A 14,698-nucleotide genomic window follows, 5' to 3' on the forward strand; every position below is an offset into this window, starting at 1 on the left:
GTCTTATTTTCAATGTGTGTACGTCGCAGTAAACACAGGTCATGTTTGAGTGATGCGTCGTCATTGGTCAACATAATTCTACAGTTAGCTCGTTCCTCTTGTTAGTAGAAGTCAAAGAACTAGAAAATAATTATATTTACCCCCTCTCCTCCCCCTTAATGAGTCAGAGTTCAAGTACCTAAAACACACTAATCATTATTATGTGAGGCGATATTTTTAGTGTGAAGTTAGCTGCGGACCAATCATAGGCTTCCACGTGTTAGCACAACCGTCCAATCAGAGAGCCTTATAGGTGGAGAGTAAATTTGGGGGAACTCAAAAGAAAAACTATAGTATAAAAGAACAAGATGGTGTAAATGCTCATGATACTGACGCTTTCTGGCAGGTTACCCAGGTGCCAACAGGAGGAGATACCAGCCTACATTAGTTTTAACTTAGTGTACGACTTCCCTGAAAAGAAGTCTCGAGAAAGTCTTGCATTTGACCAAGTGACCTCAGCCGGGGATTGTGTACCAGGTTTCAGCTCACTATTTTCCCGCGTCTTCCGAGCAAACACACACACACACACACACACACACACCTTTTCTACTTTCTTTGAAGATTCACACTGGTCTTTATTTATATAGGATTGATGTAAATAAATTATAACCTAATATATATATAGTTTAATTATCTTATCAAAGTAAATACATGGGTGATTCCTGTTAATTTCTCTGTATTAACTATGTATGATATAAAATATACATCACACTGGTTATACAATGCATCACACAATCAGAATTACCAACCTTACCAAATTAACATAGTCTCAGTCAGTGATGGTTGCAGAGGCCATCAGACCAAGGGGGGCAGAGTATTCTTTTGCTGACTGTACGTAAGTGCCTATAGGTTATAAGTAAATACAAAAAGTGTAGAATATTAGAATAAAAATAAACAATTAAATATACATAAATAGTAAGATAAACAACTGACAGTGAGAGGCGGTGTGTTGTGTTTATACTCGCTCTCCCTTGTTCTCTCACTATTAACCACTTCATTAATAATAATAATGGTTCCCCTAGTGTAACGAGGATGGCCGGCCCTCGGGCCACCTAGGCGTGAATTTGTTTAAGGCGTAGAAGCTGTAGCCAACACAACAACCACACTCTAACGTAACGAGCTGCATGACCCAGTGTTTAAGGTGTAGAAGCTGTCGCCAACACAACAACCACACCCTAAGTTAACGAGCTGCATGACCCATGACCCAATGTTTAAGGTGTAGAAGCTGTCGCCAACACAACCACACCCTAAGTTAACGAGTTGCATGACCCAGTGTTTAGGTGTAGAAGCTGTGCCAACAGCAACCACCCTGAGTTAACGAGCTGCATGACCCGGTGTTTAAGGTGTAGAAGCTGTCGCCAACACAATAACCACACCCTAAGTTAACGAGCTGCAAGACCCAGTGTTTAAGGTGTAGAAGCTGTCACTAACATACGAACCACACCCTGAGTTAACGAGCTGTATGACCCAGTGTTTAAGGTGTAGAAGCTGTCACCAACACAACAACCACACCCTAAGTTAACGAGCTGCAAGACCCAGTGCTTAAGGTGTAGAAGCTGTCACCAACACAACAACCACACACTAAGTCAACGAACTGCATGGCCCAGTGTTTAAGGTGTAGAAGCTGTCACCAACACAACAACCACACACTAAGTCAACGAACTGCATGGCCCAGTGTTTAAGGTGTAGAAGCTGTTACCAACACAACAACCACACACTAAGTTAACGAACTGCATGACCCAGTGTTTAAGGTGTAGAAGCTGTCACCAACACAACAACCACACACTAAGTCAACGAACTGCATGGCCCAGTGTTTAAGGTGTAGAAGCTGTCACCAACACAACAACCACACACTAAGTTAACGAGCTGCATGACCCAGTGTTTAAGGTGTAGAAGATGTCGCCAACACAACAACCACACACTAAGTTAACGAGCTGCATGACCCAGTGTTTAAGGTGTAGGCCAACACAACAACCACACCCTGAGTTAACGAGCTGCATGACCCAGGGTTTAAGGTGTAGAAGCTGTCGCCAACACAACAACCACACCCTGAGTTAACGAGCTGCATGACCCAGGGTTTAAGGTGCAGAAGCTGTCGCCAACACAACAACCACAACTTCTGAGTTAACGAGCTGCATGACTCAGTGCTTAAGGTGTAGAAGCCGTCGCCAACACAACAACCACACCCCGAGTTAACGAGCTGCATGACCCAGTGTTTAAGGTGCAGAAGCTGTCGCCAACACAACAACCACACCCTGAGTTAACGAGCTGCATGACCCAGTGTTTAAGGTGCAGAAGCTGTCGCCAACACAACAACCACACCCTGAGTTAACGAGCTGCATGACCCAGTGTTTAAGGTGTAGAAGCTGTCGCCAACACAACACCACACCCTGAGTTAACGAGTTGCATGACCAGTGTTTAAGGTGCAGAAGCTGTAGCCAATACAACAACCTCACCCTGAGTTAACGAGCTGCATGACCCAGTGTTTAAGGTGTAGAAGCTGTCGCCAACACAACAACCACACCCTAAGTTAACGAGCTGCATGACCCAGTGTTTAAGGTGTAGAAGCTGTCGCCAACACAACAACCACACCCTAAGTTAACGAGCTGCATGACCCAGTGTCAAGGAATAGTCCGAGAAGACCGGACAACTCCACTGGCTAACCATTACCCAGGAACACAATCCGCAAATCAATTACCATCCAGGTTCCCAATTACTGCTGGGTAGACAGAGGAAAATGACGGAAAGAAACTTGCCCAGAATTTCACCCTGCTCGGGGATCGAACCCGGCTTCACTCTTTTGATAGGCGAGCTTGCTGACCATTACACCACAAGTCTTCATTGAGTCACCACGGTTAACATATTTTATTTTGATAATGTGGTAGAAATTTTCTTAATCTTGGCAAACATTGAGAATGCATTAGGAAATAATTATTAGTAGATGTGAATACCTTCTATTAAAGAGAGAAATCAGTTACAGTATTAAGTATGCTAATTACAGTAATTTTCTTTGACTTAAGTAAAAAAGTAGCAGCAGTCAGAAGTCAGAAACGAAATTAAACTGAGGCAGAACAAATCACAAGGTGCAGAGATTCATCCAAGGAAAATGCATAAAAACACTAAATTAAGACCACACATGCAATGGGAATGCACAGATTAAAATAAATTCGGATAATGTGCGTATCTCTCATAAATGTGTCCAGGGTTCGAGTCCTGGACCGGAACACACAGGGGAAGGGTGTAACTCAACCAAGCATCGTAGGTTTCCTCCGGGTGGGTTCTTAGGTTTCCTCCGGGTGGGTTCTCAGGTTTCCTCCGGGTGGGTTCTCAGATTTTCTTCTGTACTAACACTCTAACATTCCTAAGAAAGTAACACAGAACAGACCAACCACCTGAACGGCTAGTAAGTAAGCTGGTAAGAGGTGAAATGATAAATACAAAATAATAATCCAATAAAATATTGTCAGACCAACGCTCACCAGCCACCTCACCTCCCCCCCAACACGGTACTGGTGGTGGACGAGCGTTGACCTGAAGCTACCTCAACACTTTTACTGTGGCCAAACTAAACCCTCGTGAAGTCCTGTTGCTTATGGCCTCATGAAAGTATCCAGCCAATGCAGTAGTTTAAATTTAATTAGCCTAAGAGAGCTAGTGTAACAGTAAAGACCAACTGGCAGGTCAAAGGTGTGTGTGTTTTTGTGACCTGTTGACCAAAATAGTTATGTATAGGTGTTAAAGATTAAGAGGTAAACTTTATTAATGAGATCATCTCTCTGGTGCAGGTACGAGGATGGGTACTGAGACGCGGCTGTCAGTGCTGGAGTCTTATTTGGTCTCCCTCACCTCCTCCAACCCTTCCTGGGGGCCTCATGACTTTCAGGAGAAAATACCACCTACAGGGACCTTCACAGACCGTCTACAGCAGGAGTACAACCCCACTAAGAGAGCTCAGATCCTGCGATCAGTTGACAGAGACGGATCCTTCGCTAGAGATCCTGTACCAGATGGGCCCTACTCTTCAGGTTCTACTACGGATGTTTCAGGAGCAGCAGTGAGGATTGAGTGGAATCCTAAACAGGGGCGGTACCTGGTGGCTGCAAGGGATATTAAGGCCGGGGAAGTGGTGTTCGGAGAGGAGCCGTTGGTAGTAGCTCCCAAGCCAGGCGCAGGGTCCACTTGTTTGGCTTGCCTGAGGGCACTGAAGGAGTCTTGGGTTGGGTGTAACGGCTGTGGCTCTCCACTGTGTTCACCACACTGTGGAGGCGCTGGCCATACAGCCGAAGAGTGCAAGAGACTGACTGGGTTGGGTTTGAAGCAAGATTCGAGCAATAAGAACTTACTGATCAAACAACTCAACGTTCTCCTGACGCCGCTAAGAACGTTGTTACTGATGGAAAAGTCGCCAGGAAAGGCCGCCGTTATCGCTGCGCTCCAGAGCAACGCAGATTTAAGACAGAAGCTGCCTATTGGACGCTTCGTGGAGGAAAAGGTGGCTGGGCCTTTGCGACGCCAACTGAGTCTTCAGGTGGGATCGGACATAGTTCAACACCTGTGTGGTGTGTTCGACACCAACGCCTTCGTCATTAGCCTCGGCAATAACAGATGTGGACGTGGGCTATTTCCTCTCGGAGCATTAATGAACCATTCCTGTATTCCCAACACACAGCACTGGTACAAGGACGGTGTGTTGATTGTCCGTGCATTGAAAGACATCCCCAAGGGCGAGTCCCTCACCAACACCTACGCGCCTACACTCTGGGGCACTCAAGCCAGGGCAGCTCACCTAGCCGGCTCTAAACTCTTCACATGCACCTGTGAGCGTTGCCTAGACCCTACAGAACTATGTTCTCACATTAGCTCCGTCGCATGTCGGGGGTGCAAAGACGGCCTCCTGGTGCCTCCATATGCTCCCCGGGGACCTTGGGAGTGTCATATCTGCGGCACTAGTGTCTCTTCGGGCGCTGTGGAGGCCATGGTGCGGGCTGCCGGGGCTGCAGTGAGCCGTGTGCCTCAGGGAGACAAGGCTTCCCTCAGTGCCACCGTCGACCATCTGTCTAGGGTGGTGGGCGGCGGGCACTATGTTACCGTAGAGCTCAAGTTCGCCCTGGTGCTGGCCATCATGACCCAGCCTCTCTCAGGTCAGCTGCCCTCACATAGTTTCTCCTGCCCTAGTGTATCATCATCATCATCATCATATACTTCCACAATCTTATATTCAGTATATATATATATATATATATATATATATATATATATATATATATATATATATATATATATATATATATATATATATATATATATATATATATATATATATATTTGGAGGACACTAAAAGCTGGTATGATTGTGAATATAAATATAAGACAAACTATGAATTAATAGCACCATTGAAAACTATACTAATTTAGGTACAGTTTATCTGTATACTACGATGGTAAATCACATTTGAAATAAAACAGAGTAAATTCCCTCTCATGAATTAATTCCCACTAAGCTGTACTGCTTGGTAATCACGTCGGCTGCATTTTAAGATTTAAGTGAACACTTATCCTTATTTAGTAAAAATATTATATATATTAACTTGTATAAAGTAATAATGCTTGAAAGGAAATTGTGAATTAAATATCCTGAAAAAAGCATATAATGCCCACACCAACTACAAGAAATTATAAACAGATGTGACCGAGGATGACCTCTCAAGAGTGGTGGACCTGACCAAGGAACTGCTGCGGTTGGCTGCCTGTATCGACCCAGGAATGTCCAGATTTAGAGGTAGGTCCACTCTCCAGTCCCTAATATATGATGTAATCCTCTCATCCAATGACTCTGACATCCACATATTTATTTTTTAATTACTTTACTTTTATCCTCTTCACCACTGATCAGCTCGTTAGCCGCTTGGCCGATCGGTCACGTCTCTGTTACGCACTGTTGGCAAGTACTAGGCATGCACCGGCTACTGAATGTGACTGAACCTTCTCCACTGCTGGTCAAGTCTGGCCAAGAGTTCACAACTCTCACTCAGAAAAAGTTTGCCCTCATGCAGTTTTCTGAACCTGCGGCTACTTCAATCTTGAGCTGTGACCCCTTGTGGGGCGAGCGTCCGCCAGCTCCAAGTAAGGACACTCGACTGAGTAGTGCCCCTTGAGATGCTTATACACCTCAATTAGGTCGCCCCTTGCCCGTCTGTAGTATAAGCTAGGTAAGTTCAGGCGCTCCAATCTCTCAGGGTAGCTGAGGTGCCGAAGTGCAGGCACCAGTCTGGTGGCCCTCCTTTGAACATTTTCAACCAACTGACAGTCCCAAGCATATCTCGGGGACCAGACGGGGTGACAGTACTCCAGATGGGGAAGCACTTCACTCTTGAAGATCGTTACGAGGGACGGACCATCTAGATATCTGAACGACCATCTTATAAGACCCAATAATCCATTTGCCTGATTGACCTTCTTCTCGCAATGGCCCGAGAACTTCAGCTCATTGTCAACATACACACCTAGGTCCTTCTCACATTCAGTCTCAAATAGTGCAGCTTCTTCATCCAGTTGGGACATATGGTACGCCTCCTTACCGTTGGTACGCCCCAGGTACATCCTCTTACACTTCGTGACATTGAATCTCAGCAGCCATTTCTTCGGCCATTCCTGGAGCCCACAGAGGTCCTTCTGCAGCTCTTCACAGTCCGCTTGGTTCTTGATTTCCCGAAATAACTTGGCGTCATCGGCAAACATTTGTATGGAGGAGTGTACAGCGTCAGGCATGTCATTTATGAAACAAACAAACAACAGCGGGCCCAATACACTGCCCTGTGGTACCCTGCTTGTGACAGGTACAGATGATGATTTCGTGCCATTAATCACCACACACTGCTTGCGGTCATGCAGAAAATCTTCTATCCACGCTAGGACATTTCTTCGAATTCCGTACCCTTCCAGTTTGATTTTCAGCCTTTCGTGAGGTACACTGGCAAAATCTAGGTAAATATTGTCGATATTACCACCCCGTTCCAGAATATGGGTCCAAATATCCAATACCTTGAGCAATTGTGTTAAGCAGGAGCGCCCCGGCATAAAACCGTGATGGCAATCCTTTACGAGGTTGTTTGGTAGTAGGTGTTCCATCGCGGCATCTCTGATATACTCTCAAGTACTTTACATATTATGCTGGTCAGGCTCACCGGTCTATAGTTATTCGTGGAGTGACGATCGCCCTTCTTAAAGATAGGACTCACATAAGCCACTTTCCATTCACTGGGGACCATTTGTTCATCCAGGCATTTACAAAACAAGATCTTCAGGGGCTCGGCAAGCTCGTTGCACAACTCTCTTAGCACTCTAGGATGCACCATGTCAGGGCCGGGACATACAAAAATTGTTTATACTGTAGCTCAAGTAACCTAATTTTATATATAAATGGATCATAATAATATTCGCAAACATTGTCATGATTTTGCCTCCGTTCGTTCAAAAGCTTGATATTATTCAAGTTAAAAAGCATTATACGTTAGGCTCCCATAAAATACTTTCATTTTCTCTTAAGAACTCCCAAGTCTCAGTGGTAACTAAAGTATTATTAAAGTACTCTCTCTCTCTCTCTCTCTCTCTCTCCAGGAGTGTTGCTGCTAGAGTTGATAAAGTCAGTCACTGAGTTGATGAAAAGACGGAACATTAACTGCGTCGCTTCGACGGCTGCCGCTACTACTACTGATACAACTTCTACTACTATATCTGCTGATGACTTGGATGATGATAATAATAGTAATGAAGATGGCGACAGTAAGGACCACTCTACCACCAGCCTCCACAATAACGATGTCCAGGTACTAAGATTATTAATACTGTCTGATGATCTTATAGGGATATTACATTAATTAAACAGGGGCAGATCCAGGAGTATTAACAGGGGGAGTCCAAGAAGTTGTAGGTGGGGGTACATGACGAGCTGTAGCCCCCATAATTTTGTTTGAAATTTGACCAATATATCATGGGCATTTTGAGGCCACTCTGAAGCCATGTGTACTTGATGTTAGGAGATATTCTGAGGTCAATAGTAATTACTTTTTACTATACAAAAATGCCTGAGTACAATACTGCATTAAAGAAATAGTATTGGAATTTTATGGTGAAAAGGAAGATCCGGACCCCCAGGACCCACCTGGATCCGCCCCTGATAAACGTCGAGTTTGAGAGAGAGAGAGAGAGAGAGTCTGAAATAGTGCAATAGAAAAATCTTCTCGTTTTCATAATGTCTTGTCTTCATTTCAGTCCCTCCTAAAGCTGATGGAGGAGTGTGAGGCGATTCTGCAGTATGACGGGCGCCTGGATGAGGTACTCCCCCTCAAGCTTGACCTCCAGCATCTGCAGCACCTGTATTTTACCTCAGAAAGAACGACTCAAAATTTTGTAATAGGGGCTGAAGTTTCTGAATAGGCTCTCAAATATTCTGAATTGGGGAGAAAGAGTTCTGAAGGAGGAGGATATAGATTTTTAATGATTGATGATTCAGAGTTCAAGAGTGTTCAACAGTTTAATTTTAGGAGGAACATTCAAGAGTTCAGAGGAAATGTAATATAGAGTTCCGTTCAAGAGTTAAGTATGATTTAAAGATTTGTTCAAGAAATTTATTTTAAGGGATTGCTTAAGAGTTTTAAATGACCACAGAAGAGTTTTATTTTAACGGAGAGCAAAAGTTTTGCTTCTCAAGAGTTTTCTGTTTACACCACTTGCTATATTATACTGTAGTTGTACAGGCTACATTTGTTATATATTTCTATACTTTTTATTGTTCATGTTTGTTTACGAACGATTTGTTATATATTTCTGTACTTATTATCGTTTCTTTGATTATGAAGCATTTGTTATGTATTTGTAATTTAACATGATGTGTTGTTTTGTCTGGATATTTGTTTATGGCGCATTTGCTAGATATATACAATGAAAGACAAAAGTCGTGTCGTGAAATTTGGTGAAAATATTTGCCGTAGGGCTAAGCTTTTGGTGCGCTCTGCCTTGTGGTAGGGGGCTCTCATAATGTTTCACGAGTTATATTTAATTTCCGGACAAAACCGTGATACAACTTTTGTCTTTGATTGTACATCTGAAACACAAAAACATGCAGATCAACACAAGATGCGCGAATTTTTAAATTCCACTAAAACATTTTATGAACAAATCACTCATGGCGCACCCCTCCCTCCCTCCGCTCATCCGACGGTAACTCCCTAATTAAAGACGATAAAGACATCCTTCAGCGCTGGAAAGAGCACTACCATTCACTGCTCAACCGAAACACCGATGTGGATGTCCTGACTACCCAGCAGGTCCCTCAGCATCCAAAGCTGACCCACCTCAGCTATCCTCCATCCCTGGATGAGGTAGCTACTGCCATCAAACAGATGAAAAATAAAAAAAGCCTCAGGGCCTGACGGAATCCCAGCCGAGGTGTATAAAGCAGGAGGACCTCTGCTTACTAGCCGTCTCCACTCTCTCATGGAGAATATATGGGAAAAGGAGGAAATCCCCAAGCTCTTAAAGACGCCTCCATTGTCAATATTTATAAGAACAAGGGAGACCGGTCAGACTGTGGCAACTACCACGGGATCTCGCTGCTGTCCGTAGCTGGCAAGATTATCGCTTGAGTCCTCCTAAACAGACTTCTTACCGAGGCGAAAAACTTCCTCCCAGAATCTCAATGTGGCTTTAGACCATTACGTGGCACCACTGACATGATCTTTGCTGCCCGCCAGATACAGGAAAAGTGCAGAGAACAGCGTCGTGACCTGTACATGGCCTTCATCGACCTAACCAAGGCCTTCGACTCGGTCAACAGGGAAGCCTTCTGGCAGACCCTCAGCCATTTTGGCTGCCCACCAAAATTCATTGCCATTGCGAGGCAACTCCACGATGGCACGAGCGGCAGTGTCCTGCACAATGGCACCCAGTCTGAGTTCTTCCCCATTCAAACAGGGGTTAAACAAGGAAGTGTACTGGCACCAATTCTCTTTTCCATTTTCTTGGCTGCCTTCCTTACTCGTGCCAGTGCCAGTTTAGCCAGCGGGGTGGACATCCAGTACCGGATGAAGGATCTTTACAATAAGACGCCTCCAGGCAAGAACAAAGGTGTCGCTCACACTGAATGCGACCAACAGGAGACCCTGATCACCTACACAGATGCGTATGCACACTTCGGCCTTGAAGTGACTATACGTAAGATTCAGATTCTCTTTCAACCTGACCCTGGTTCAGCCACACCTCCACCGTCCATCCAGCTTAACGGTACTACCCTCTCTAATGTTACCCACTTCCAGTATCTCGGCTCCCACCTGTCCACCACTACGGACATCGATAAAGAGATTCAGCACCGGATCAGATGTGCATCTCAAGCCTTTGGCAGACTCCGAAACCGTGTCTTCAGCTGTAGGGAACTGAAATCATCTACAAAGCTGCACGTATATCGAGCAGTGGTCCTCCCCACGCTGCTATATGGCAGCGAGACATGGGTCACATACAGGAGGCACCCCAAGGCACTTGAAAACTTTCACCAATGTAGTGTACGTTTCATCCTCAGAGTTTGCTGGGAAGACAAGAGAACAAATGCCAGTATTCTTGCTGACACCAACACCAGGAGCATTGAGGCTGCCATTATTCATGATTAACTACTTTGGACTGGCCATGTTACCGCATGGACAACAGTAGACTGCCAAAGCAGCTACTTTACAGTCGCCTAACGAATAGTAATTGTAATTGTAACGCTGGCGGGCAAGTGAAAAGTTATAAGGATAGTCTTAAGACAAACCTGAAAAAGTGCCAAATCGACCCCCTCACCTGGGAGACGATGACTGCACACAGTAACGCTTGGAGGAGCACCACACGAGAAGGTGTCAATACTTTCGACTTAACCCGACTGGAAACCGAGGCAGACAAGCGCCAACGCCGGAAACACGAAACCGCTGCCCTTCCCGCACTATATGTAGCCCTCCATATGTGCAACAACTGTGAACGACCCTCTCGGTCCCGTATTGGCCTCTTTAATCACCCAGAATTCACCAACGAAGGTGACGTCTTTAATAACTCATATCATTGTCTCATAGCTGGATGATCGTCATACTCGATTCCGAGTGACAGCAAAGTAGTAGTAGAAGTACTTGACGGTTTTATTATATATTTGTTTTGTTAAGGTGAGTGTTGTTTTGTGCGGATATTTGTTTATGGAGCATTTGCTAGATACTTAAGTTAATAATTTAGTATATTTTAAATACTTTTACAGGCGGCGTTGATAATGTTATACTGAATCTCGTTTTTGTACACTGATCATGTTACGTACATTAAGTGTAGTCACAGTTACTGTAAAACAAAATGATGTCTTATTTACTTATACAATAAACAGCACAGGAAGATGTGTTTTATATCATCGAACATCACTTGTAAGACTCGGCTTCTTTGTGTTGTGTTTTTGTGTGTGTAAAAGACGAACATACGTGGCGGTGTATATATTACCCCATAGGTGTATATACGTATGATTGTGTTTTCAGGGGAACATGGCGAGCAGGACGAGCCCACCCAGCTGGGGGGCATTGGGGGAGGGGGAGGGGGGGAGGCGCTGTAAGCCCCCCAGAAATTTTTTGAAACCTGACCAATATATCATGGGCATTTTGAGGTCATTTCGAAGCCATCTGCTCTTGATATTAGAAGATATTCTGAGGTCAATAGTAATTACTTTTTACTATACAAAAATGCCTGAGTACAATACTGCATTAAAGAAAAAGTATTGGAAATTTTTTAATGAAAACTGGGGTCCGGACTCCCATGACTCCCCTGGATCCGCTCTTGGTTTGTCAGTGTGCGTCTGTGTACAGGTATCTAATTTTGTATCGACTGTGTGTATATATATATATATATATATATATATATATATATATATATATATATATATATATATATATATATATATATATATATATATATATATATATATATTTTTTTTAGGGATTAGCCCTGGGGCTGGGTCATTGACCACATTAGTGCAGAGGCCGAAAATATAATAATAATAATAATAATGATGATGATGATGATGATGATGATGATGATGATGATGATGATGATGATGATGATGATGATGATGATGATTAATAAATTTTAATAAAATTTATAACAAAATAATAGTAATAATTATAAAAAATAATAACCATAAATAACACAAAAATACCAAAAATAAATAAATAAAGTGAGAAACGACATACATGTAGTTTACGTAGGCTACATATTTACATCAATTGCAGTGTGTAAATAAATCAAATAAATAAATTAACTCACACAGTATCAAAAAACAGCAAAATTACCAAAAATAGGAAAACATGACTGACCTCTGCTTATAAATTGTGAGTTTTGTGTAAAATGTATATGCTGTACATTGTGGCGAGACAGCGGGTGGTAAGCGGCCTCTGCTCAACAACATTCCCGCGATTTACTGTACGAGGAGGCAGATGACCGATTACAGTTATGATTATGGGAACCTGGAGCCAGATAAAATAATAAACTATTTTAGAAAAAGATTAAATGCCATGAAACAATACAACATAAATACCACCTGAAAATAAGCCTCACAGATTAATTAGCTTGAAGATTAACTACCCTACATTTATATTAGGTTAACATTAGGGTGGTTAATTTTCCGGTGCAATAACCTGGGGTGTCTAAGTTTCAGCTGATTTAATTAATTCTATTTCAAGAATGTTTTGTGGTGGGTACCTCAGAAATTTAAGAAGTGTCAAGTAATTATTACCCATAGAGAATATTCTATTTGTCCCGAGGGAAATACAATGCCATCGAAAATGAATGCTCAGCTCTTACTATATACGGTAACAATATTAATTCTGGGTATTCTTTTTCGATCATCTATTAATTATAACGCTAGTGTTTATTTTGAGGTTTGGATACGATTTATTTTTGGTCTGGTCATAGAAAAATTATCATAGAAATTTGAAAATAAAACAAAAACCAACTGAAAGCCACCTGTTCCACTGAAAATTTTTAATAGGTTCAGTCAATTGACACTTGACAATTACTGCAGTTCTTTATGTCCTTATTTACAGTTAACTAGAGAGAAAAATCATAAATTTAAAACCATCATCAAAATCCTCTTATGATCATAGTTTCATTTCTTTAATTAAATTTCTTTGGACAATTTATTTTTAAACCTCAGTACATAATGGACACTGTGCAATAAAAATGAGAATATCTGCCGAGTTTAGTTCTTTTCTAAGTATTTATTAATATTATCATAGTTATGTGCATATAATATTCGTTACAATAAATATACAGTACGGCAAACAGTATGAAGACGTATTATAATAAAACAGGTAAAAAAAATACCGCTCAAAATCCGTTCTAAATGTTGTTTCAATGCTTAAATCTTATCCTGTTCACGATAATCCTCCTCGTATACGCGCGGCGTTCAAGCCCCGCCCCTTGTGCGTATATCCTGGGGAGAGTCAGTAACGCAGCACTATGAAGCCCTGTTGGCAGCCCTGGGGTTTAGCCGCAGTGTCGGATAATCCGTGGGACGAGCAAATGCAATGGTGGCGGATGTACGGCAACTTACAATATCTATTGCATATATTTTCTTAAAGACTGTTCATATTATGTATTTTTATTGTTATATAATATAGAACTCTATTTAAAAATCTCTCCGTAAAATAATGAATTTATTTTAGTTTATGTAATCATATTTATAAAGTGAAGAATTATGCTCTGTTGTCGTACACGTTGTAAGCTACATCCTCAGCACCAAAATTCCGTATATGGATCAAAAAGGTGAACCAGGATTGGTTGCCTCTCGCCGCTAATCTCTTACGTCACGAGGCTGGGCGAATGTGAGTTGTGATTGGTTGTCTCTCCATGATGGTTGATAATCCCTAAATACTCAGAGCGATAAATGATGAGTGAGAAAAACAAAGATATTTGTGTAGTGGTGTTCTTATTCCTTCAGTTAAGCTTAAGTTTATATTATCAAACCACACTGAAGAGAAAAAACAAACTAAGTATCATATGAGAGAAAATTAAGATAATCTCTGCGTTAGGGTAAACACACTACCAAGTCTCGCCTGATTCTATAACTTACAATTAAATAAATATTATAATCATCTCCCGATACATTACCCGTTGGTACATAATATGCTATAGCTAATATTATAATAGCGTCTCAAATCAATATTATCCCATATATGTTACTGTAAATATGTAAAAATTTTGTCATAAGCACAAACTCATGTCACTGGCAACTACATTAAGACATGACAGTTTAGCCAACATAAATTCTGTAACATAATTCAAAATAAAACAATAATTTCTATACAATATAACATCACAAGAAAGAGTTATTAAGAGTTTTTATTAAGTTGAAATAAAATCTCACTTGTACGTACGATAGTGTAAAGTAGATGAATTGTATTAAAAAAAAAGTCTAGATACGGCATTTCTCTCACACCAAGCATGTTAAGTAACGTGGCTTTATGATACCCTGTCAAAGTAGGAATCATTTGCTCCCCGGTGAGTGAGTGAGTGAGTGGTGAGTGAGTGAAGAAAGGAGGAGGAGGCAGAGGAAGAAGCTTTTAAGAGAAGGACTGACAGTTTTTAATTCTAACTCATGACTCGA

General features: G+C 42.1%; 1 protein-coding gene across 1 annotated transcript in view; it reads left to right on the forward strand.

The window, feature by feature from the left end:
* The window catches only part of LOC121874970 (SET domain-containing protein SmydA-8-like), a 29,334-nt gene extending 20,125 nt beyond the window's left edge, over window positions 1-9,209 (forward strand). Inside the window, exons 2-5 of the mRNA XM_042379320.1 lie at window positions 3,825-5,180; window positions 5,723-5,818; window positions 7,657-7,865; window positions 8,311-9,209. Coding sequence (XP_042235254.1) covers window positions 3,833-5,180; window positions 5,723-5,818; window positions 7,657-7,865; window positions 8,311-8,475 — 1,818 coding nt within the window. The 5' untranslated portion in view covers window positions 3,825-3,832 and the 3' untranslated portion in view covers window positions 8,476-9,209. The remainder of the gene's footprint in view (window positions 1-3,824; window positions 5,181-5,722; window positions 5,819-7,656; window positions 7,866-8,310) is intronic.
* The last annotated feature ends 5,489 nt before the right edge of the window (window positions 9,210-14,698 follow it).

Source organism: Homarus americanus, unplaced genomic scaffold (assembly GCF_018991925.1).
Source record: "Homarus americanus isolate GMGI-L3 unplaced genomic scaffold, GMGI_Hamer_2.0 scaffold44177, whole genome shotgun sequence".
Classification (NCBI taxonomy): Eukaryota; Metazoa; Arthropoda; class Malacostraca; order Decapoda; family Nephropidae; genus Homarus; species Homarus americanus.